The 22,807-nt window shown below is 38.7% G+C and overlaps 2 protein-coding genes across 2 annotated transcripts in view; one reads left to right on the plus strand and one right to left on the minus strand.

Moving 5' to 3' along the window:
* Positions 1-316: 316 nt before the first annotated feature.
* Positions 317-6,817, minus strand: mRpL32 (mitochondrial ribosomal protein L32). Its single transcript, XM_045759482.2, has 4 exons — positions 6,662-6,817; positions 3,783-4,040; positions 2,849-2,991; positions 317-884 (listed from the first exon to the last, which is right to left on the minus strand). Exons 1-4 carry the CDS (start codon positions 6,747-6,749, stop codon positions 762-764), a joined length of 612 nt encoding a protein of 203 aa, XP_045615438.1. The 5' UTR covers positions 6,750-6,817; the 3' UTR covers positions 317-761.
* Positions 6,818-7,527: 710 nt separating this feature from the next.
* qless (decaprenyl diphosphate synthase subunit 1 qless) overlaps positions 7,528-22,807 on the plus strand; it is a 103,233-nt gene continuing 87,953 nt past the window's right edge. Inside the window, exon 1 of the mRNA XM_045759481.2 lies at positions 7,528-7,798. Coding sequence (XP_045615437.1) covers positions 7,640-7,798 — 159 coding nt within the window. The 5' untranslated portion in view covers positions 7,528-7,639. The remainder of the gene's footprint in view (positions 7,799-22,807) is intronic.

Consider the following 22,807-nt stretch of genomic DNA (forward strand, 5'->3'; position numbering starts at 1 on the left):
GTTTTTTCCCCCAACCCTAGGACTTTGCAAGTAGCTAGTTTCTGTTGATTTAGTTTTATTACCAAACTCAGCAGTTCCTGCTGTCTGCTCTCACATGAATATACAGTATTTCAATATCTTTGGTTATAAATATAGAGGGAAGGCTATGTTGCAAAATGTCTGAGATCTAACAATTGTGGCTACCAAAGATGCAGGTACTAAATGGAAGAGAAAAATTGAGTAAAGCACAGATAATAGGACTAGAAATATTAGGCTGATAATGCATTACAATACGTGTACCTGGTAACACTCATCTTGGATAATCAATACAAAGCGAAACTTGAGAAATCCATTTATTTACACATCACTGTAACTACATTTGTCGACAAACTTTTTATACAGTGCAGTGAAGTACAGTACAGTACTTTTATATATTCACACAATAATATGCATTGATTAAAATAGTCTTCTCATTGATGGATTGGTAAGAATTACACTACTGCAGAAAAGCATTTTTATAGAGGTATTCTGGAATGATTATGAATTAATTTTGAATGTTATGATTGCATATATTGAAGGTCAGTATTACATTTCAGCGAGCCAAATTTATAAAAGACAACCACATTTCAAATGACAAAATAAAGATCTGGTATATATGAAAGATCTGACCAAGCTTTAATGATATTAACTAATTTTGAAATTATTATTCATACAATACTTAATTCCAAGTATAAAGATTTTCTAAAATGCTACAAACTCTCCAAATAAATTCAATGAAGCATTTAAGCTAAATTTGTTGGCTTGACAATTGAAGTGGCCGAGGAAGTGGTGATATTAGACTTCTTGGTCAGTCTACGAGAGAACCACTGCGGGCATTCCCTTGGAACTTCAACGACCCGCTTTCCCTGCAAAAGGATTAACATTATTAACTCGAAAAATATCTCTGGTTTATCAATAATAACTGAGCATAGTTGAAGGTATTTGACCTTCATAAATACCTTTAAGGTCTTTATGAAGTAGGCTATATAAGAGTTAATGTAATAAGAGAGAGGTTTGATATTAATGTAGAAGCATAATAGGGCTATGCAATATTGCTATGGTTGTTCAATATATATATGAAAGGGGCAAAACTATCCTGTTTAGATAGTACTTTTGTAACTGTGGATCATTGTACATATATTACAATGAGACAATTAGTAGAATCTGGTACTTTGTAAAGTTAATGTTGTTCACTTTATAATTTGGAAAAAATAAATAAAAGCCAAATATTTCTAAGCCTAGTATATCTTGAGATGATTTTGGGGCTTTAGTATCCCCGCAGCCCAGTCCTCGACCAGGCCTCCACCCCCAGGAAGCAGCCCGTGACAGTTGACTAACACTCGGGTACCTATTTTACTGCTAGGTAACAGGGAAATAGGGTGAAAGAAACTGCCCATTGTTTCTCGCCGGCGCCCAGGACCACAGGATCACAAGTCCAGTGTGCTGTCCGCTCCAAAGTATATTCTAGTATAGAATATATATATGTACTATATTAGGCTTCAGATAGCATGTATTAGGCCTAGGATGGTATGGTTAGGTTTTATTAACTACATAAATACAAAACCTTTACTGGTTTGTCCAAATTCAATTTCTAATTGTCCATTACATCAATACATGTATGATGGTCCACATCATTACCATGAGCACTATCTAAATAGAAGGATGGGGTCACAGGAAAGATAGATAGATATATTATACAAAAGGGCATGATAATTATGTAAAGAATAAATGAGGTATACAAAATCTTATACATGCAGGATATCATCATCTTAATGTGGCCAACAGGTTTCATAACTCTTTGTGTAATTGTGTTCTTGTGAAAATTAGTTGAAAAGTGTCATGTAGCATCACAACTTCCTTGTATGCCCTAATGTGCCTACATACCATCTCTTCTTATCTTAGCTCTTATTTTCCTCTCTTAGCTTAGTATTATTATATTAGGATAATTTCTCTATTTCTATTAAAATTTGAAAATTTAAAAATCAAACATTAAATGTAATGAAATGCCCTGTCCTGGTGGGCATCTAGTAGCTCCTTAGATTTAGATCAGGAACCGCCAAGCTTTCAGGCTTCACTAAACACATCAGGCCTCTGAAACACATCACTCGTCAAGTTGAAGCCAAGTATCGTACCAGATACCTCCAGTATCTGGCTCACTAAAAGGCGATGGGAATTTTAAAAAACTCACCATAAAATTAGCACTGGACACAATGGTAAAGAAAACCATCAAAGCAACAAACACCTACACATCCTTAGAGCAGGGAAAAACATCTGGCTGGTTGAACTGAACCACTGGTATCAAGTTATTTGTACCATATGTTATACTTAAAATCTAAATTTTTAAATGTTTCTTATCAGTGAATTTTTTGCAAGTGCCAGTGGACAGAGCAGGTCATTTTCTTACGACGGTACAGATGTACAAGAAAATATGCCTAAGAGTGTGAATCAAAATTGATGTGGCATAGCAAAGGAGTTAATTATTTTTATCTTTCATAATTTGATTATCCTTCAAACTTTTTTTTTCCCTTCTACTGTTTCAAGACATTCCAAATTATTGACAATACCTCAATTTATATAAGTTACATAATTTGTAATATATACTACTGTACAGCTATTGTTGATTGTAAATTCAAACACAGTATTACTACAATTTTATATTACATTTAATAAAAATACAAAATTAAAATGTAGTCTAATAACTAAGATAATATATTTACATTAAAAGAAACTACCTGAAATTAGTGAAATTGGAAAACCTAACTTCAAAGAATTTGTACTAGAACATTTCCATTTAACAACTGCATTTCAGCCATTCTGTTAAAAAACCCACCTGATAAAATCCATCCTGTGTGTTAACTTTTTCTCCTATGAAGACTGGAAGGACCTCATGTTCAATAGGATTAAGCCCCTGAGCAGAATTCATAGCTGCCTGCATGGCCTCCGTCACCTCTTTGTTCTTAGCATAGCAATTAGCTGTAAAGGTAATTTTGCACAAGAATAAAATTGTTATTTCAACTTATTTTATACAAAGTTAGGGTGAGAATGAGTGAGATGACATTACATTAGCCATCTATTATTTTATCTTGCATATTTTATTGAAATTGCAGTAAACCATAACTAAGATGATGTCGATAGTAAAAACTAATTAAAAAGTGTAACCTACTAAATTACAATACAAATTATGCCAATTGAGAGGAATACAGCAGTTCTGCCTGTTTTCAATAAGTTTGGCAAAAAAAATATTTGGTTAGTGGACCAAAGAATATGTTAAGGGGGGGAATTCTAGTCTCCCTACTCTCCTTACCAAAAAATTTGAACCATTTAGTAGGAGAAAAAAGGGGAAAGCTAGAGATACGTGACCCATCCATTATGACTGTTGTTGCAATGACTTTAAACATGGGGATGGAAATAACAAAAAAATAATAAAGAATCAGGAAGAAAACATGAAAGTGCTTGTCGTGCAAGAGGTGAAGGTTATGCCATGTTGCACAAGAACAGAGAACTGGTTGAGATACAAGTGACAGAGCTTCATAATGAATGTGGCAGAGTATTAAGTATTTAATGCTTCATACTGAATCTATCCGTGTTTTCTCTCAATCATGTGGTGCCTTTGATGCATTAAATGAGTATATAAGGGGAGGGGTACAGGGAAAAAAGAGAGAGAATAAGCAGTGATAATACAAATTTGTTATGGTAATATTATTATTGATCTTAAAGTTAATTTTTTAATTAAGTACAACACTATAGTGTAATTCATCACTTACGACACAATCGACCAGGCTCGTGTACATGACCGCAGTTATCACAGGTGAGAAGTTTGAGTATTGGCAATAATTTCTTGTGCCCAGTTTCTAACCCAAATTTTCTTATAAGCCTCCTTTCTCGGCTCCTTCGATGCTTAGGTACAGCCCAGAGAAACCCATCCCCTATTAAGTCTTCCAGTGCATTCTTGGGATGACTGACTGGATTACGGTGCACACACACATTTTGATCTACTGCCAATATTAGTCTTGGATGAGGCCCTGTAATGTGACAAATTCATTAAATTTATTCTGCCACTTAGGCTTCATTGAAGGCTTTGTTCACAAACCTTTTCAATCACAAATGTTACACAATTACTATACCACAATGACACTTTAGACAAAAAATTTTTAGTACCTGCATATATTGTATTAAAGTACAGTACTATGTTATAACATCACATGCCACCATATGCAAACATCATATCCCTGTGGTAAAGGGGTGAGGAAATTAAAATGACAACCCTTTTCTCTCTAAAAAGCAAAAGAAGCCTGCCTGGACCCCTAGAAATTACTGTAAATGCATGATTGTATAGCTACAATGTGATGGGAATAAAGAACAGAAGATGATGGAACTGGTGAAAGTTTGTAAACAAGTGCGAATGAAAATTGGAAGGAGAAAATTGGATAGAATGAGAGGTTAGGAGTTAGTTGGCCTTGTAATGAATAGTACAGGTAGTGGAATGCTGTCACAAATAACTTTCTCATGGCACAATTCAGGGGGCTTGTGTGTGGAATTATAGTCTGAAAGGGTTAAGGTTGCAGTGGTTACTGCATATGCTCAGTATCATGGAGGATAAAAAAAAAATATATATAAAAATTAGGAAGTGAAGTTTGCATGATACAAAGTTACAGATTTGTTGTTATGGGTAATTTGTATTGTAAAAATATGAATGATGGGTGTGCACGTGTTCATGGAATAAATGTCAATGGTTGCACACTTAAAGATATGAAAAGTTATGCATTAGTAATAAATATTTCAGACACAAGGAGAAGTATAAATGCAAAGTATTGTATACCGTTAAAAATGAAGAGACAAATAGAAGTTAACTGGTAATGTGCTTGGGGAAAGTTCAATTACAGTAAACACATCTGGAGGACTATTTGATCATGTAATAAGTGATATATTTCCTCAGTGTGTTCACACTTGGGTTTTACAGAACAGTAATGAGTACTGTACCTGGTACTATAAAATAAAAGGTGTAAAATCTCTTCAAAGCACAGTATAAAGAGAAGGATGACTAACAACCACCATCATTAGGACTCCCATCTTTTTATATTTCAGAAAATACGAGAGCAGGAGTCTTCCGATTTGTTTGCAGGCTTAGAACTCTACTTCCTACAGCTCCTTTTAAAATTTTACCCTACTGTCATAAGAATATATGAATTAAGGAAACCGCAGAAGACCTATTGGCCCATACGTAGCAGTTCCTATTTATGACCACCCAAGCTCATTTATATGTCTAACCTATGCTTTAAATAATCAAGTGATCTCTTATCTATCGCCAAATAATCTGTTCCACAGATCAACAACCCAATTTCCAAGCCAGTATTTACCCAGGCCTTTTCTAAATATAAACTTATCCAATTTATATCCACTGTCTCAAGTATGGTCAAATCGAACAAGACAATTTGACAAAGCTCGTTTTTCATTTGTTAAAACTGTATAATATATATATATATATTGTTAGGTTAGGTATACAGCTTATACAGCTTCCTGCCCCTGTCATGGCCACTAGACAGAGTGGTCTTCAAGTAATTTCAGATATTAACTGTTATGCTCAATTGGGATATATGCCCAAGCCATAATTTTGGCTTGGGTGTGGACTGGGTTTCATAAGTCAAGGTAAGATAGATTAGGCAAGTATTAAAATCATTGGTGAACCATCCTGTATACAATGTAACTTGCACCATGGTGTCCTTGTCTTCTGGTAGAACATAATCCACTTATTGTTTTACATCCAGGTACCAAATTACTGGTGGGTGGGTGAACAGTGAAGAAACAGTACCCAAATGTCCCATCCTGCCAATAATTTGAACACGAGTTGTTCAATTTCATGAACTGCAACCAAGAAAACTATACATACATTTGCTAATAAAAAAGCAATGTAAGTAAAGCAGCGTAAGGACATGATTGAAAAGTGCAAAGGAAATGGCTGAATATTCTAATTTATCAACCCATGAAAGAACACAGAACAACAGACTTAAACAACATATTTAGGAAAACAGGTTTGCAGATGTGAGACAAATTACCAAAGTAATTTCACAAAGTCTTGAACCTATTGTATCTTTCCAATATGGCTAACTTTCTAAGCAGCACATAATGTAATGTAATCTATCCTAGCCCTTACCTAACCAGAAATATTCTTGCCTAACCTAACTCGACCAAAAAGAAGCAAATCACTATGAGAAATGGACCTGAGTAACCACTTATATAAACCAGAGGAATCACTTATATTTTATGAAATTATATGAGAACCTTTGAGAAACTCGAACATATTCTGCTTGAAACAACTGTCCTAGTAAATTCAATTAATGCTACACGTAAATATTAAATATAAAAAACTTAAAATTTATCAAGGTGAGAAAAAACCGTATACTTTTAATTCTAAAATAGTTATACATTTGTACAGTAACTAGCTATTTTGTAACTAGCTCATCAAGATTGTAACTTGCTTAGCTAAATGAATTATGGGGTTCAGTCCCTGAGCCCATTATGTGCCTCTGTAACCCTTTCCACTACCGCCCACAAGATGGGTATGGGGTGCATAATAAATGAACTAACCTAACTTGTACAGTATCCCATCATAGAAATACACTGATGACTGCTAAGCATAACTGACCTTGTGGGAATAAGTTTTGAGTTAATCTGACCACAGTTTCTTCAATTATACACAATGTTTTGTACAAGGTTGTGAGGGAGCGCGCCATGGTGGGGACCGCCCGGGCTCACCACACTGGGTCGGGCTCCCTCACACCTCACACTATATCTCCTGCTTAAATGTTTACAATAATTATAATAATGTTCAGAATAATAATGAGAGTCTAATAATTATACTGCGTGTTGGTGAGCAACTGGGTAAATTAAAATAAATAACTATGTTTTTTTCCGAAATCAGCTTCTGTGCCTTAGTAAATCTTCCCAGCTCCTTGTCGGGTAATATGGACTGAACCATACTCATTCTAACCTGTTTAATAATTTATTTATTCATTGTGTAGTATGTTTGATTTAACCAGTACAAACTTTAGTTTATAATCAGCACAACTTGAGGGATTTCAGGTGTATCTCCGAATGAAGATATGGAGAAATTATCTTTATAATATATTATATATGAAGTATAATTGAGTTTAATTTTGTCATATATATAATTAATAAGATTCCTTGTTCTTATCGTTTTAAATATTCTGGACCTAGATTCACGAAGCTCCATGTATTTCTTAGTAAGTTGATTTATAAATTAGAATTAAAGTGTCACAAGCTTGGAAATTCCGTTTCTATATCTATCTGAAAAAAAAATATTACATGATAATATTTAGGACATATTTTTTACAGTCGTGTCGGAATAAATGACACAATTACGAGCGCATTCAAGTTTTTGCACAATACAGTTGTGTGTGAAAATGTCAGTGTTGAAGGTGTATGGTGTGTGAGTGAGTGTGAGAGGCGGGGGGCGAGGCGGCTGGTGTGTGGCGGCGGGGAGAGTGGCGGTGTAGTGGTGGCGGGGCGGCGGGCTGGTGGTCAGTGTGGTGCTCGTCTCCCTCGTGGTAGCACGGCTGTTCATCCCTCTAGTTCATCTTGTGTGAGTGAACCCTCGGTAGTCATGGCCAGCTCGATGAGGGGCCGCGCAGCTCGCCTCTTGGATACCCTGCTCAGCCAGGCGCTGCCCACCACACCTAGGACTATATCCCGGGCTCTCAGTGCTACCACAATCTCTGGACTTAACCCAGGATCTCGGCTGATGACAGACTCGTATTTAACGGTAAGTTTTAGGGAGTTTGTGGAGGCTGACATGTTGCCGGGAAGATAGTGATGGTGGGAGGCCCCGCAACAGGCATAATGGAACCGGTTACCGTCGTCTGCAGCTTTACATGCTAGTGACCTGTTTAATAAGGCTACTCGGTCATGATTTAGGTCGGTAATATTAGCTTTCCGTAAGCTGTGCCGAGTACAGCTAACGGTAATAGAGGATCGGGAAGAGTGAGCATAGAGAGTTCTGTACATTAGGAACTTGGCAGGGCACAGCGGGTGATCAGCTGATGGAGGGTTATGGAACTTGCAGACGATGCTGTCTGGCGTCTTCACGGGGTCACTATTGCCCCCAACCTTCACCTGGAATTAGGTCACCGCGTCACCTTGACTTTTCACGGGGTCACTAACGCGTCTTACTTTGCTTATAATTTGCTCGCTGCGTCCCTCTATGACCTACTAATTTTCACGGTCAGTGATGTTTACCCAGTGACCTATAATTTGCTGGATTACAAATGTTGCAAGGAGCCACCTTTTATGTGGCATAGTATTGAAGGGCAGGAACGAACTTTTACTTAATAATGAAAATGTAAAGTTTGCTCTGCATGATAATCTTGGGTTTAGTTCATTTAATGTTATTGAAATGTACTTTTGATCCTAAACAATCTTGCAGCCTCTGATTCTGGCAGTCGTGCCTCTTAACTTCCTGGGTGCAGTTTGTTCCTTTTCCAGAGCTTCGCAATTTTATTTAACGTTAAATCCAGCGCGTACGATCCTGGAATTGAGGGGACGACAGTAGCAGTAGGCCTGGCGTAAACATTTTATTAATGTAAGAAAATCGGTGATAGAAATCTAATACCTTCTGCGACATTATATGTATGTAATTGCCTATATATAGTGCAAATACTATATTAAAGTATTCAATTTGATGCCTTGCATTTTAACATTTAAATTCCGAATAGTAGTTTGTTTGCCTTCAAAAGAAAATGGTACATGGTATTTTGAGATTGATTAATGTGCTTATAATATAGTTTCATATTTACTGACTTTACATATAAATTCGTATAATGAAAGATGTTACTGCATTATATAAATTATATATTACATATATTTTCCATAATGTTTTCCATAATGGAGAAGGTTTAAATAATGTAAACACAGTATTACTGAAGATGATAATTTAGCGTTTTGAGTTCTGTAAGATTTGTTCGGTGCACCCTACTAACAATTAAAATTTGAATAAGTGTTGCTTTGCTTCATTTCATTTACAAAACAATGTATATAAAGTTATACCCATATATGTTGAGGGGCGACGACGATAGGGATTGGATGCGCCCTAAAAAAATAAAAAAAAAAATAAAAAAATTATACCCATATCTTTAAACTAGTTTTATGGGAACAAATGATCAACAGATTACAGAAAGAAATCATTCGCCACAAAAATGTGAGAAGAGAATCTTCTGCCGTGTATTTGTGAAAGTTTCTATTGTGAATTTACTTCTCTTGGTAGTTTAGTTCGCATGATATAGCAGTCTATGTATATTTTATGTTTACAAATTACTGCTCTAGGCTCTGGTTAAGACTACGTATAAACTAAATGTACTTTTATTAGGGCTAAGTAAGTTAGGGAAAAATTATTAAGTTAAGAATCTTTTTCTAATATTTTGAAAATGAAAATTGTGGATTAGTTTAATTTGTACCATACTAACATAAGGACGTTGATATTGTGCGCCACATTTATGAACCATTATCATAACTATCGGGCACGCGAAATGAATTCTCGGGATATTAGCACCACAGTACGACAATTTTTTGCAGATTTTTTTTCTGTCGATGTGTTTTATGGAGAAACAATGCTGATTGATCTTGACTTCAGTAGCTCGGTGGAATATGTAGAAATTTACCTAAATCGTGCAAGTAACTTTTGTTCCTTTTGGTAATTGGTTAACTACGCAAGGAAAATTCTGAAGCTTGAGCTCTGCTATTTTAAGTTCAGTGTTTGGCAATACTGTATTACCGGGAAGGGTCCGCAACTCGTCCTCAACTCTAGTTCATTTCATCTAGCGGTCGACCCCACAGATGCATTCATAAATCTTTACACGCTGTTCATTCAAACGGGAATTTTCTCAGATATAAATTAATATTATATTAGCACATTGTACATATATAGGTTAGATGTTTAGGTTCTGTTGGCGTTTATTATTATTTGTAGTACGTGGGTGAAGCACTTACAGCGTTGTGGTTCGAACAAAATTCGTCAGTACGAACACTTGTTCCGTAAGTGTTCGAATTCAGTCTAGTCGTGTGTAAACTGGTTTTTCATTCATAAACAGGGGGTTTGGCGGGTGCATGGAATCACTTTTGGGTCTTTGTTTGGAGGACGGGCTTGGGTCCCAAGTAGTACAGAAAGGTTCACCCTCGACTCCCAACCGGGATTCAAATCCCGATTTTTCGATAGACAGAAATGGTTGGGCGCATTTCCCATCGCCTAATGCCCCTATTCACCTAACGGCAAGTAGGTATTCAGGAAGTGGTAAGCTTGTTGTCGGGTTTGATCCTGGAGTATGAGGGGGAAGGTGGGAAGAAAATATACAAATATATAAATGTTTACAAGAGGTGCCAAGCCATTACGACTATCACTGGGAAGGGGGCCAGGATAAGGATTTGGGAAGGGATGTGGGGGAAAGAAATGGTGCCCAACCACATGAACGGTCGGGGATTGAACGCCGACCTGCACGAAGCGAGACCGTCGCTCTACCGTCCAGCCCAAGTGGTTGGGTAGGGGGGGGGGGGGGAAGACCTCGGTACAAACCTAAAAGTATGAATATCCTCTAGCTGCCTGTCCCGACACAATGAAGTAATTATGTATGCAGGGTTTTAACTCTAAGGGTGTTCGTGTGGGATAAATTGCTCGATATTTGACTAATGATATCCTGCATATGATGATTATCGTTAGTGAGTGGATAGGCTGGGATATTAAATTTAATGATCTCTCTCGGATGTTAAAGCACATAAAACATTGCCATTTATACACAAGTTTATCATACACAAAGTGGGTAATGAGATGCAGTTTCTGGAGATAAGTCTGCTGTATACATTTGCATTACTTTTATTAAAAATCATACTACACAAGGTTATGGCTATTATAGACTGAATATTGTAGCTTCGATGTTTATTTTGTTAACCTTCGCATTACTTTCGCAATTTGAGAATTCTTAAGCTCTATTATAATACTTCAGAGCTTAAATATACAATTAAACTATATTATCGTAAAGGGTATTGAAAGTTTCGGAATGGGGGGAGGGGTTAAAATTAAGAATTTTACCTACTCCTCGTTATGTCTGACATTAAAGTAAATGATAAATTAAGAAGTTAGCCACAAACTTGCAGATTGTGGCTTAGAACAGTAGTGCCAAAATTGTTTTCCTTCTATTTGCCACATAATTATTAACTTTCCACGAGAGACGTTAATGTTTTGAAACCTCATGCGACCCAGTAGTGGTTGTATTTAACATGGGAGAAATGTCTTGACCGTGACCTAAAAAATGACGTGCATCTTTATAGTTTGTATGGCCTGAAATATAGTGACAAGTCATGCTTTACAGGGCCACCTGTTAAAGTGTCTTGGCTACCCCGACACTTTCCCTCTTGCCCGTCTGAGCTTGCCTTCACAAAGATTAGTAGTACACGTATTCAAAGTAGTTCTTGGGCTGGACGGTAGAGCGATGGTCTCGCTTCATGCAGGTCGGCGTTCAATCCCAGACTATCAAAGTGGTTGGGCACCATTCCTTCCCACCGTCCCATGCCAAATCCTTATCCTGACCCCTTCCCAGTGATGTAGAGTCGTGATGGCTTGGCACTTCGGTAAAATTAGTTTGATTAAACTGACAATTTAAAAAAAAACTGAAGGGTAAGAGCCCATGCAAGCTATAACATAGGAAATGGTGTATAATCTGAAATATATTCTTAAAATTGTTGGCCCTGTCTGGTTAATGAGGTAAAGGCAAGATATATGGATTGCTTTATATATTCGCAGATGCAAAGCTACTTTTTTTTTTTTATCTACACGGGCCCTAAACGTCTGGCTGCCCAAAGCGTTACAGACTTGACTAACTTCAGCGTTGGATATTTATTATGACCCAATAAATTCTCTTCAAACGAAAATGGAAGCTTTTTACCAGATTGATTTAACTTCCTGAAAAAGTAAATTGGTTGGAAACTAGAGAATAAGTTCGAATCCTCATCACGGTTCCTACGGATTTTTTCATTGATACATAAACAGAAATCACACTAACGTTAAGTTTATTGGTTCTATTAAATCCCATTGAACTATTAGACCCTGGGAGATAAAGGAACGTATCCCTGAAAGCATTTTGTGCCTACAACAAAATAGGGTACGGCCTTGCATAGCTGAAAGAAGTCTAGTACAAGTATACTGTATATACAATGTTTCTACTCCAACATTTACTTAGTTGAAGTTAATCATCATATAATACTCGTATAATAATTGATAATACTGATGAGTATTATCAACCTTAAAATTACTGCATGAATATTTTTCGTATTTAACTTTGGAATCTTCACTACATTCCAAAGAGGTAAGATTGGCAAACTAATAAGATAATAAAAGCAGCATAGACACTGCAACACATCAGCAGTGTAACGTAGGAAAACATGCCGACGGCTTTGGGGGAGAACAACAAAAAATACCGCAAAAAAGCAATATTTGCAGGTAAAGACCAGTTGTAGAATTGTAAAAGCTGGCAGGTGAATCACAAGACGACACCTGAAGTTCAAAGGTTTATGGGATTGATGCTTCAATGAACTTTGCTATAAAGAAAAGTTATAAATAGAGTGGATTCTAAGAGTTCTTATGCCTGGTCCATCAAGCTGTTGCTTTGAGCGGCCCACATGTCTACCACAACCTTGGTTGGTCCAACACCTATTTCGGAAACTTGAGCTCCCTTAACCCAACCATAGATAGGTTAACGTACAAAATATTGAAGGGAATAATAAAGGCGATAGGGACAGTAACTTTTTCAGATATTAATAAAAAATGATGGGAGAATGAGACGCACAAAAATAGGAAGCAATACGGATAAATGCTCTTGTTTAATGCTAGTGTTTGTGTTCAGAGTTTCAGGTACTCTGAACAAAAGTTCAAAGCCACACGGGCTATGGTGAGCCCGTATTGGATTTACCTGACACAGCTGGGCTGAATGCTATTGGTGAGCAGGTAGTGAACGAGCAGAAGTTGTAGATACCTCCTCCATCCACAGTTCAAAGAGCAAGCACGATAGGCCACTAGAACATGCGTGTACCAGGTACCAATAAACTAGGAGCATGAAGTAAAAACTAGATTTTGCCTCTTGGGTACTGATCACCAATGGCAACCACTTTGATATGGCGGTAAGATCTCAAATGTTTAACTGACAGATATAGAAGTGCTACCATACAAAGGATGAGTGTTTAGGTATCCTGAGTCGCCAGCTGAAGAGATTCTCCTTGATGGCTGTCCCATTTTTGGATGCAAGCGTGTCTGGACCAGGGAGTATGGGATCACTACACCAATGCTGGAAAAAAAATAGTTTTCTATATGTGACGGTTATATCTGGGGATGAGCTACCCAGTTCTGTTTCTGCTCCTGCTGGAGCATTTTCTTGGTAGATGGAATCTCGTGGCCTTCGTGAAATTGTTGTGAAACATCTGATGAATTATGCCAATGTAAAGTTATAGACAACCTTTTGGTTTCTAAAGGACGTGGAACATGCTGAAACGGAAGGAAATGCAGAATAGAACCAGTAAAGAGTAGAGGTGCCATAGGCCCAATCTGAGAACACTGAACATCAGATTTCCACAGTTGTTAAACACCCTCCCAGCAAGCATTATAAATATTGCCGAAACAAAGGTGGCTTTATCAGAAGCACTTAACTAAGCTCTTGCTAGAAATTGAAATTGAAAAGTTTATTGAGGTAAAATACACACAAAGGGATGAGTTGGTCCGGCACTCTTGCTAGAAGTGCCGGACCAACCTGGCTGTAGTGGATATGCGGGCCGTTCTAAGCAACAGCCTATTGGACAACGTTATCAAAAGTATAAACGCTTAGAACCCCCTCCCGGTATGCTCCAGGTAACTTAGTAAGACGCAGAATGATTCGCCCATCGTTCCTGTGTAATTTACACTAAAACGACATGCCTTCTTAGGATGCAATTTGATATGTCACGGAAAATGTATCTTCGTTAAGGCCAAGGGAACAATTATCAGACTGTGTAAAGAGTGGTAAGTGACATTAATTTAAAATCTCCCCTCAAATCTTTCGCCAAAAGCAGTCCTTTTGTAACTATCTTCAAATTTATTTGACAAGTGTACTACTCCACAGTAAAGTGGTAACTAAGGCACTTTCGCACTGCAGCCTTACACAAGCAGTGCAAATAGTTTACAAAATATCCAAAATGCAATTTGTCATGAGTTTTGGCAAGATATTTACTTTGCCGTAATCTCTCGCCCAAGAGTCCTTAAACAAAAATAATAAATAAATCTTCGCGCATTCCATAGTGGAAAATATCTGCTCAAAGCTGTCGGGTTAACCGTCAAAAAATGCCCTTCAAATGTCGCACAAAGGATCTAATACAAATGTATAACTAATCCGTAACTGAATGCTCAAACAAGTGGGCACACCTCCCACTGGTCTTCATTCAACTCGTCCTCTTAATAGCACGACGCATTTTGACATACTTTACCCAAGGCCAAAAATTGTCTTGTTAGACAATGGTAGCGGCTCGCGGAATTGACACTATCTAGTTTTCTATTCTTGGGTACTCTGGCGGGTTAGGATAAGAAACTGTAGTAAAGTTTCTTGAAACTTTACTAAAGTTTCTTGACGTTTGGAACGCTCGCAAGAACGGGATGTTAGATTATGTATCCTTGTTGATTTTTAAGGGCATAGGCTACCATGCCTATGCCCTTGACAAAAACAAAGTCGACACAAGTTAATATTGACCATTTAATGCCGTTCAATAATGACAAACCTTAACTGGAAGCTATTAGGGATGAATGCCTTGAAACGTATTTGATAGTAAAAAAAAAAAAAAATTACTCCTGGTTTCAGTACTGGCCTTTCAGGCCTAAATCAACAGACGCTAATATGCAAGCACGGTACTGGATACTGATTATAATATGCGTAAACACATTTCTGCTGCTCCTGGACTCCCTTTAAAAATGCTGCACTGCTTGTAATGGATAGTTTTACTGCGTGATGCTGCCTGGGTGGGGTGGGGAGAACCTGCTGTTGGTGGCACTGCTGCATGGGAGAGTGGGAAGGGGTGGGGGAGCAGGCAGGGCGGCCTGCTGCTGCTGCTCGGAAAAGTATTATCTAATGCCGACAAGAACCGGACTAACTAGCGACCCATGGCGTTAACCTCCTTGCCTATGGCAATTGCTTAACACCATTATGACTGGCTGCCATTTTTTTCTTGCAGACTGATTCGGCGAATATTTCAACCCCATTCGCCTGTGGTTTTAGATGCATTTATTTTCATATTCTGAGATTGTTAAACTGTAAAGCTTATGGTAACAAGAAAAATCGTATGACGGCGTTTGATTTTAGAGAAAGGTGGAGAGGTGCGGAATTTTGTAAGGACTACATTGCTATGGCGTAAGAGGAAGGGTAACCACGTTCTCCAGAATTCCTTACCAAGGTTGTGTATACAAAAATAACTTTCGGTCTAATCCTATAAATTATATAGTAAATCTTTGTGCAGACGATGAGTCGCAATAACGTGTTGAAGAAATGACTAAACCACAACTCGGGTGGAGAAGCGACGACGTTTCGGTCGGTCCTGGACCACACTACTATATAGTGTGGTCCAGGACGGACCGAAACGTCGTCTCTTCTCCATCTTCAGAGTCGTCGTTTGGTCATTATTAAATCTTTATTTAGTTTTCGCCCACCTTTTTTTTCTTTTAAACTGGCGTGTGCGTCAGCATGTTGCGTGCGAGCTCGCCTGTGGTCTTCGGCGTGTGAGACAGCGCGAGCGCGTGCATGTGCGTGAGTGGCTTCAAAGGAGTGACGGATGAGTGGGATTGCCACTGGAGCTAGCCGTGGGGCCTCTCGTGAAAGCGGCTTCAGGTGTACGGTACAGGCGGTGTGTATCCGGGGTTGTATGAGGCCCGTACGCTCCCCGACATGGCCTCAGTGTCGTCTGGGGTGTGCCCCTCTAGCTTCCAGTTCTACTTCCCTCTCGCCTGGAAATGACTTGACTGTTCTAATAGTAAGAGGTGGACAGAGGTGTTTTGTAGTAATTTCTTCCTTGTATATTACGCAATGTATAAATTAGGTTCTCGTCGTGAGCACCTATGCATATATTGTGAATAACTTTATATTAAGGTTAAAAATTTGTTAGGCTATTTATAATTGCTAATACTTAGTTTATAATATTTTAAATCTATGACCAGGTATTGGAACGGGTTTAATTAGCTTTAATTAGATTAAAGGTTATATTACAACATAATATAAGGAATTATTAGTAATTGTATTGGGCCGAATTGACAAGGTACCCATGTGTGGTCCCGAGCACATTAGTTGCCTCCCCCACGGTGTACTAGTCTAATTGTGCTTGCGGGGGTTGAGCTCTGGGTCTTTGGTCCCGCCTCTACTCTCAATCAACTGGCGTGGTGTGTCGTCAGTGTAAGAGTTGCACCTTGGCCATGTTTACCATGGGAGCTACAGCGGTGAGCCTAGTCACCCAAGGTCGATATAAACTGCTTGTATAGATTGTCTATATCCGGGCCGCCTCCTTGAATAGCTTGGAGACTAGATATGCGTGTTTGTATGTGCGCAATATTAACAATTGTTCAACTTGCTTCACAAGATAGTTACTTGCTTAGTTAAATGAACTACGGAGCTCAGTTTCTGAACCAGTTGTGTGCCTTTCCTCCACTGGTTACGTGATGGGTATGGGAGTGCATAATGACTTAACTGGTCGACCAAGGGATCTTCTTAACAATAACAATTGACTGCAGAATTAAAGTTGAAGCATGGTTATAGTTTGAGTAGTGGTCTTGTTATACAAACGATGGTGTGAGTGTTCCTCTGTGTTGATAAAGGGTCTTGTTGCTCCGTCGTCTTCAGATTCTTGAAGGAAAACTGCATATTGGTCATCAGGCGGTTTGTCATCATTGGTCAAGCGGTTTGTCTGCTGTGGAGGACGGCCAGGTGGATTGCTGGCGCCTTGCAGCGTTTCATCGGCTGTAATTACCTCCCGAAGAATCATTTAGGGTAGGCTTAGTTGAGAACGCAATGTTATAGAACTTTCTTAGCGGAGGTGTCGGTAAAACGGGCAGCAGCAGCAGCGAGCCATGGTATAATGGAGGTGGTGGTAATTGAGGTAGAGCAGCTGGTGTGGTGTCCAGCCAACTGACTCGCACACTTAACACACTCAATTCTTCCCCTCGCCATAACCCAACCACCTAACGCCAGGTACACTTTCATCATGGCATACTTGACTGTTTACTACCTTCATGTATATTAATTATCAGCTTTAACTGCTGGGCTCGTGTTTGAATTCATTTTTGTACACTTATGTTTATTTAGCGTTGACAATTCATAATAACGTCGTCACTTCGTTATTTTCAGATAAGAGGGTTGGGTGTCTTAAATTTCAGCAACGTTGTGATTTTTGTCTGCCTTGCAGATATTTATGCACAGGTACGCAACGTGGCTACAGTAATTAATCTTAGAAATTAAATAATTGAATATCTCTTCTGTTCTTCCGAAAATGTGATTTATAGTTTTATAGCAATGACTCTGAAATGACTTAGTCATTTCTTATTTGGCCTCTAGGGATGTTTAAGTATAGTACATAATTTGTAATATTAATAGTTAACAAGTGGACCCCGCCCCCCTCTTTGACTAACATGCCGTTATAGTGATCTTATCAACTGCACAAGATGGTTGCCTCCTGTGCTTTACCGTTCTTGCACATCAGCTTGGTTAAATTCTGCAAATATATTAGTGTTTAAGCTATAAATCTCTTTTCGGTCAAAACTAGTAGCAGGCTATTTCGGCTGCACCTTCCTAATTTTAGTTTTCTAAATGGTTTGTACTGTAAGATCACACTACCGCAGGCCATTTTAAAGCTGTGCCACGGATGTTCAACCCTTGATCACAAGTCTATTAGCTTTACATCCAGAGAGATTTACTGTTTGGTCAGCAAGAGTGAACAGTTGAAGTTGATATTGTTCCCCATTGTCCTACCCTTCCCAGGACACTCACAAATGGCGAAGCAACTTTGTAAGGGAGCTAATTACTACAGCGTAGAATGCTTCTTTTTAGTTTGCCGAATGTTGGTGTGTTGTTCCTTGGGATGTTCTCTGTACTGCCCTACGTGTACTCCCGTGTGTGTGCTCTCAGGTGAGCAAAACTCCTGCCCACAGCAACCTTTAGATCGTGTACTGCTGTAACTTTATTGTTGATAATCCTATTGTTTTGAAACTGATGGTGTACTCTACTACCTCTCACTCCAGCTCATTCCATACATCACCGTCGCTTGATATTGAAACTACTGTTAATTATTAGAGTAAATTGGTGGTAAATTTATTTAAATAATTTAATCTTGAAATGGACAACGGTGAATATTTGGCTTAGCGTGAGAGCACGGTACAAAAAATGGGCAGGAAACCTAATGGTCCATGCAAAGCCTCTTTTATGTATAATCACTCGCACTTGTATAACAAATGCTTTTGAACTTGGTTTTTTATATTTATAATGGTTATCGAGGACTATGGAAACCTTGCCATTTGTTTTACATGAAGGTTCTTGACACCATATAACCTGATACTTGGCCCATGCATTTGGACTTTTCTAAACACTAAAGCAGCAGCCATGGGTCGAAGTCGTGCATCCCCAGTGTACAGAGATGGCTGTGTTGTGATGACTAGACGTGCTCGGTAATGAGACCGTTATTGGGAGCGTGGTAGCCAGCAGCTGGAAGTGCAGTGGCGGCTGGCCAGTGTACTCACTACCTCGCTCGCTGCTTCCCGTTGGAGTATAAACACAAGATTTTGCCTAATCGCGCGTTTGGCGAAACACACAAGTTGCCAGTCTCCAATTTTAATGATTCTCCGGAAAGCGGAAGTATAGAGCTTTTTGCGAAGGTCATCACTTTATTTCTATCCTGAAGTAATTAGGACTCCTCAGCCCTTTTTTGTCAGTAAAGGTTGAAATACAGTTCCGGTTTTGCTGTTCAGGTGTGACGTAGCCATAGTTTAATGGGCCCTAACAACTGTAGTCACCTTCGTAATTCCGCTGGAAATGTAGGCAAGTATGCTGTTATTTTCTGCGCTGGTCTACTAAAACTTTTGGATCTAAAATTTTAGTTTTTAAGAGTTTTGTCAAAACTAGAAAATGCCTCTGTCAATACTATTATTTTTGCTAAAGAGAGTACTTTTTGTTTAAAAATGGAAACTGCAGCGTATTAGTCTTGTTTAAGCGTATATTTATTTTTAGTGACCAGGAAGGTCACAGAGAAGTGTTGATTGGAGAGATTATATAAAGTGTTGGCGCAGCAACTGGCACGTGTCTGAGCGTGTGTGATGCCGAGTACTTCCTGTGTAACATAACCAACCGCAAAGAGGATCATTTGTAGCGTTGCCAGTTAAATTTTGATTACTTGGAGACTACTATAACGGGATGCGTTCTGCAAACTAACTTTTATGTATTGTCTAAAGTGTTTAAAACGGGTATTAGTTATCTTGCTGCAACAATCAAATTACTCGTATTTAGCGAGGAGTGAATGATAATGTGAACGATGATCAAACTGAATGTGTACTGGGTTTCCACAAGTTTACCCTTGGACACTCGACAATCTTGTCATAATAGTTAATAACTGTTAAATGCTATCTTTTATATATATATAAATATATATATATATATATTATATATATATTTATATATATATTTATATATAATATATATATATATATATTATATATATATTATATATATATATTATACAAGTATCTTACTCTGTGATCCCGCGTACTATCTTTTCCGAGCCTATAGTTTCCCTTGTGCTGGGCTAATTGTACGTGGCAGTAACAATGGGTATGGTTTGAAGGAACACCAGAATTGGGGGGGGGGGGTATATATCCTAGTCGACCCTGGTCTTCCTCTATACCTACTTTCTACTCTTGCCTCTTACCATATCAAGCTTGAGGCATGTGGTGCCTTTAATTAGTTGGAGGGGGGGGGGGAAAGAGTTGAATTGCTTGTCTCCTTGCCGTGGTTAAGTTATTACTTTTCACGCGAAATTTATTTGACGTAGTTAGGTTGTAATGTTGTCTAGCTTTACCAAGTTTTAGAAAGTTTGTATTGCGAAATTACAAGGAAACAAATGTCTACATAAATTTCTTTAAATACTATTGGCTCAAATATGATTTTAGTTTTTACAATTTCGCACAAGTAGTTTATTTTGTTTACTAAACTTCTCACGATCTCTCGTATCAGTCAATTCTGGGCAAAATGGTTTTTCACCCTGATGCCCCTGTTACCTAGCAGTAAATAGGTACCTAGGAGTTACACATCTGCTACGGGCTGCTTCCTGGAGGGGGGGGGGGGGATGTAACAAAAAAGGAGGCCTAGTCGAGGACCGGGCCTCGGGAACGCTAAGCCCCGAAATCATCTCGAAGACAACTCCCACCACAGAGCAAAACGTAATGACGAAATAGTTATATATAGAAGATGGTTTTTAAACCTCCTTGACATGTATGGCTCGGTGAAGGATTTGCAACTTGGTTTATTAAACTTGTCTCAAATCTGCTATCCTGCTCAGGCATGTTAAATGAGATCTGCAAAATGAAACTGATGGAATCTTTAACCAGAAGCTGCAGACTTCAATTTGTAAAAGATACAATGGGATAAATTTGGCAAGAGTGGTAGTAGAACAGGTTGTTTACCAAAATAATTTGCATATACAACATAAAAATAGGTTACATAAATAGGTTATATACATGGAAAAATGGGCTAGAGCTAAATTGGTACACCTCGGTGGGAGTGTTGAAAAGTGTTGCACTTGGTGGTGGTGGTTGCAGTATTCTCAGTGTACCTATTGCATATTTGCTTTTCAATGGGCCTATTTTGCGCCTCCTGGTCTTGTGAAATTATTTCAGTGTACAGATTTTGAATATAAGTTATGTGTCTTTGTCTTCTGTTTTGTAATTTGAGAAATTTTATGTTCCCTATAATTTAGATGGGTTATTGAATGGATTTGGGCAGTAAAAGATGTCCACGTTATCCAGCCCAGCAATTTCTACAGCTTTGAATGGCGCCGTTAGTGTGTAACAATGTTCCACTTAAGAGAGCACTAGTGTCTTCTAAAGTATCGTCGCTAGTTTGGCATCAGTAGTGTGAAAGAAATGCTACTTTGTGTCATTAAAAGTAACGTTTTCCGACATGATTACTTGGAAATATTTTGTTGTATAGATGTTGACCAAACCACACCCTAGAAAGTGAAGGGACGACGACGTTTCTGTCCGTCCTGGACCATTCTCAAGTCGATTGTAAGTAGACTTCAGACTGTCGATCACAATCGACTTGAGAATGGTCCAGGACGGACAAACGTCGTCGTCCCTTCACTTTTTTGTGTGTGGTTTGGTCAACATATTTCAGCCACGTTGACTCCTCGTCTGCACTTGTTGTATAGATATTAACGTGTTGCTCTGAAGACTTAAATTGACGGCCGGGCAGTAAGGGACTATTAAGTCCTCTCCGTGGTCTGCTCTTTGAATTCTGAAACATGGCAGTGTAAGGCTGACGCTGGCAGTGTGAAATGTCTTTGATCTCTGCTGTATCGACCCCTTGATCTTATCACCGGCGGGACACAAGTCTATCCTCTTATCACCAGAGTACAAGCACTGGCACAGTAGCGGTACTCTCGTAGAGCTGCGGCCCCTAGTTTACCATGTTATCAGTCTCGATGCATGTTTAGTGAGCGAGATTGCGGTAGCGGTTAGACTGAGAGCAAAGAGTAATAACTTTTTTCAGAGCGATTGCTTTAACATTAGTGTGGTAAAAAAACTAGATTGTTTCCTTCAAGGAGTGCCGGACCAACCGGGCTGTGGTGGGTATGTGGGCCTGCGGGCCGCTCCAAGCAACAGCCTGGTGGACCAAACTCTCAAGTCATGGAGTAGAACAGCTCCCAGAACCCCCATCAACCAGAGCAGTGTTGGTGTTACTGGGGCGGGGTAATGAAGGAAGTGTGACTGTTTATGGGGACGGTGTAGGACGAGTTCCCTGAAACTTTGTTGCTGTTTGACTTCTATTTGTATATACTCTTGTTCTCAAAAGCGCTTGTTTGGCCTCTTTAACAGACGACACAGCGATCCATCCTCCCGTCAGGCCCGTTAAAGCTGCTGCCGCCCCCCCCCCCCCCAAAAAAAAAAAAAAAAACTTTAAATTTTGTAGTATTATTAAATAGGGTTATAATTTGTATATTATAAAGTTCTATGTATATCTTGGCATAGGTGTTCAGATTCGGTTGGAGATTGTGTATTTGAAGTACGTGGCTGAAGCATTTACAGCACTGCTATTAGAACAGGTCACCAGACCACTGTTAAATGTTGGAACGTAATCAGTAGTGTTGTAACAGCCCGCTCTCATAAACAAAGGCCAAAAGGGATTCCATGCACCCGCCGAACCCCGTTTATGAATGGGAAAAACTTTACCCGTGACTCACAATTGATGACGTTAGAACACGTCTTGAACAGTGCTTCGCTGACGACCTTAGAACCACAACGCTGGAAATGCTTCACCCACGTACAACGCATACAAATAATCGCCAACAAAACCTAAACACCTAATCTAACGTAATCAATGGTCAAATATATAAAATATGCTAAAATATAATAATTTATACTTGAGAATTCATTTGAATGAAAATGTTAAGTTATGAATGCGTCTTTGGGGTCGTCCGCTGATGGAATGGAGAGAGACTGAGGACGTGTTGTATAAATTGAAATAAGTTT

The sequence above is a fragment of the Procambarus clarkii genome, chromosome 83 (assembly GCF_040958095.1).
Source record: "Procambarus clarkii isolate CNS0578487 chromosome 83, FALCON_Pclarkii_2.0, whole genome shotgun sequence".
In the NCBI taxonomy this organism is placed as follows: domain Eukaryota; kingdom Metazoa; phylum Arthropoda; class Malacostraca; order Decapoda; family Cambaridae; genus Procambarus; species Procambarus clarkii.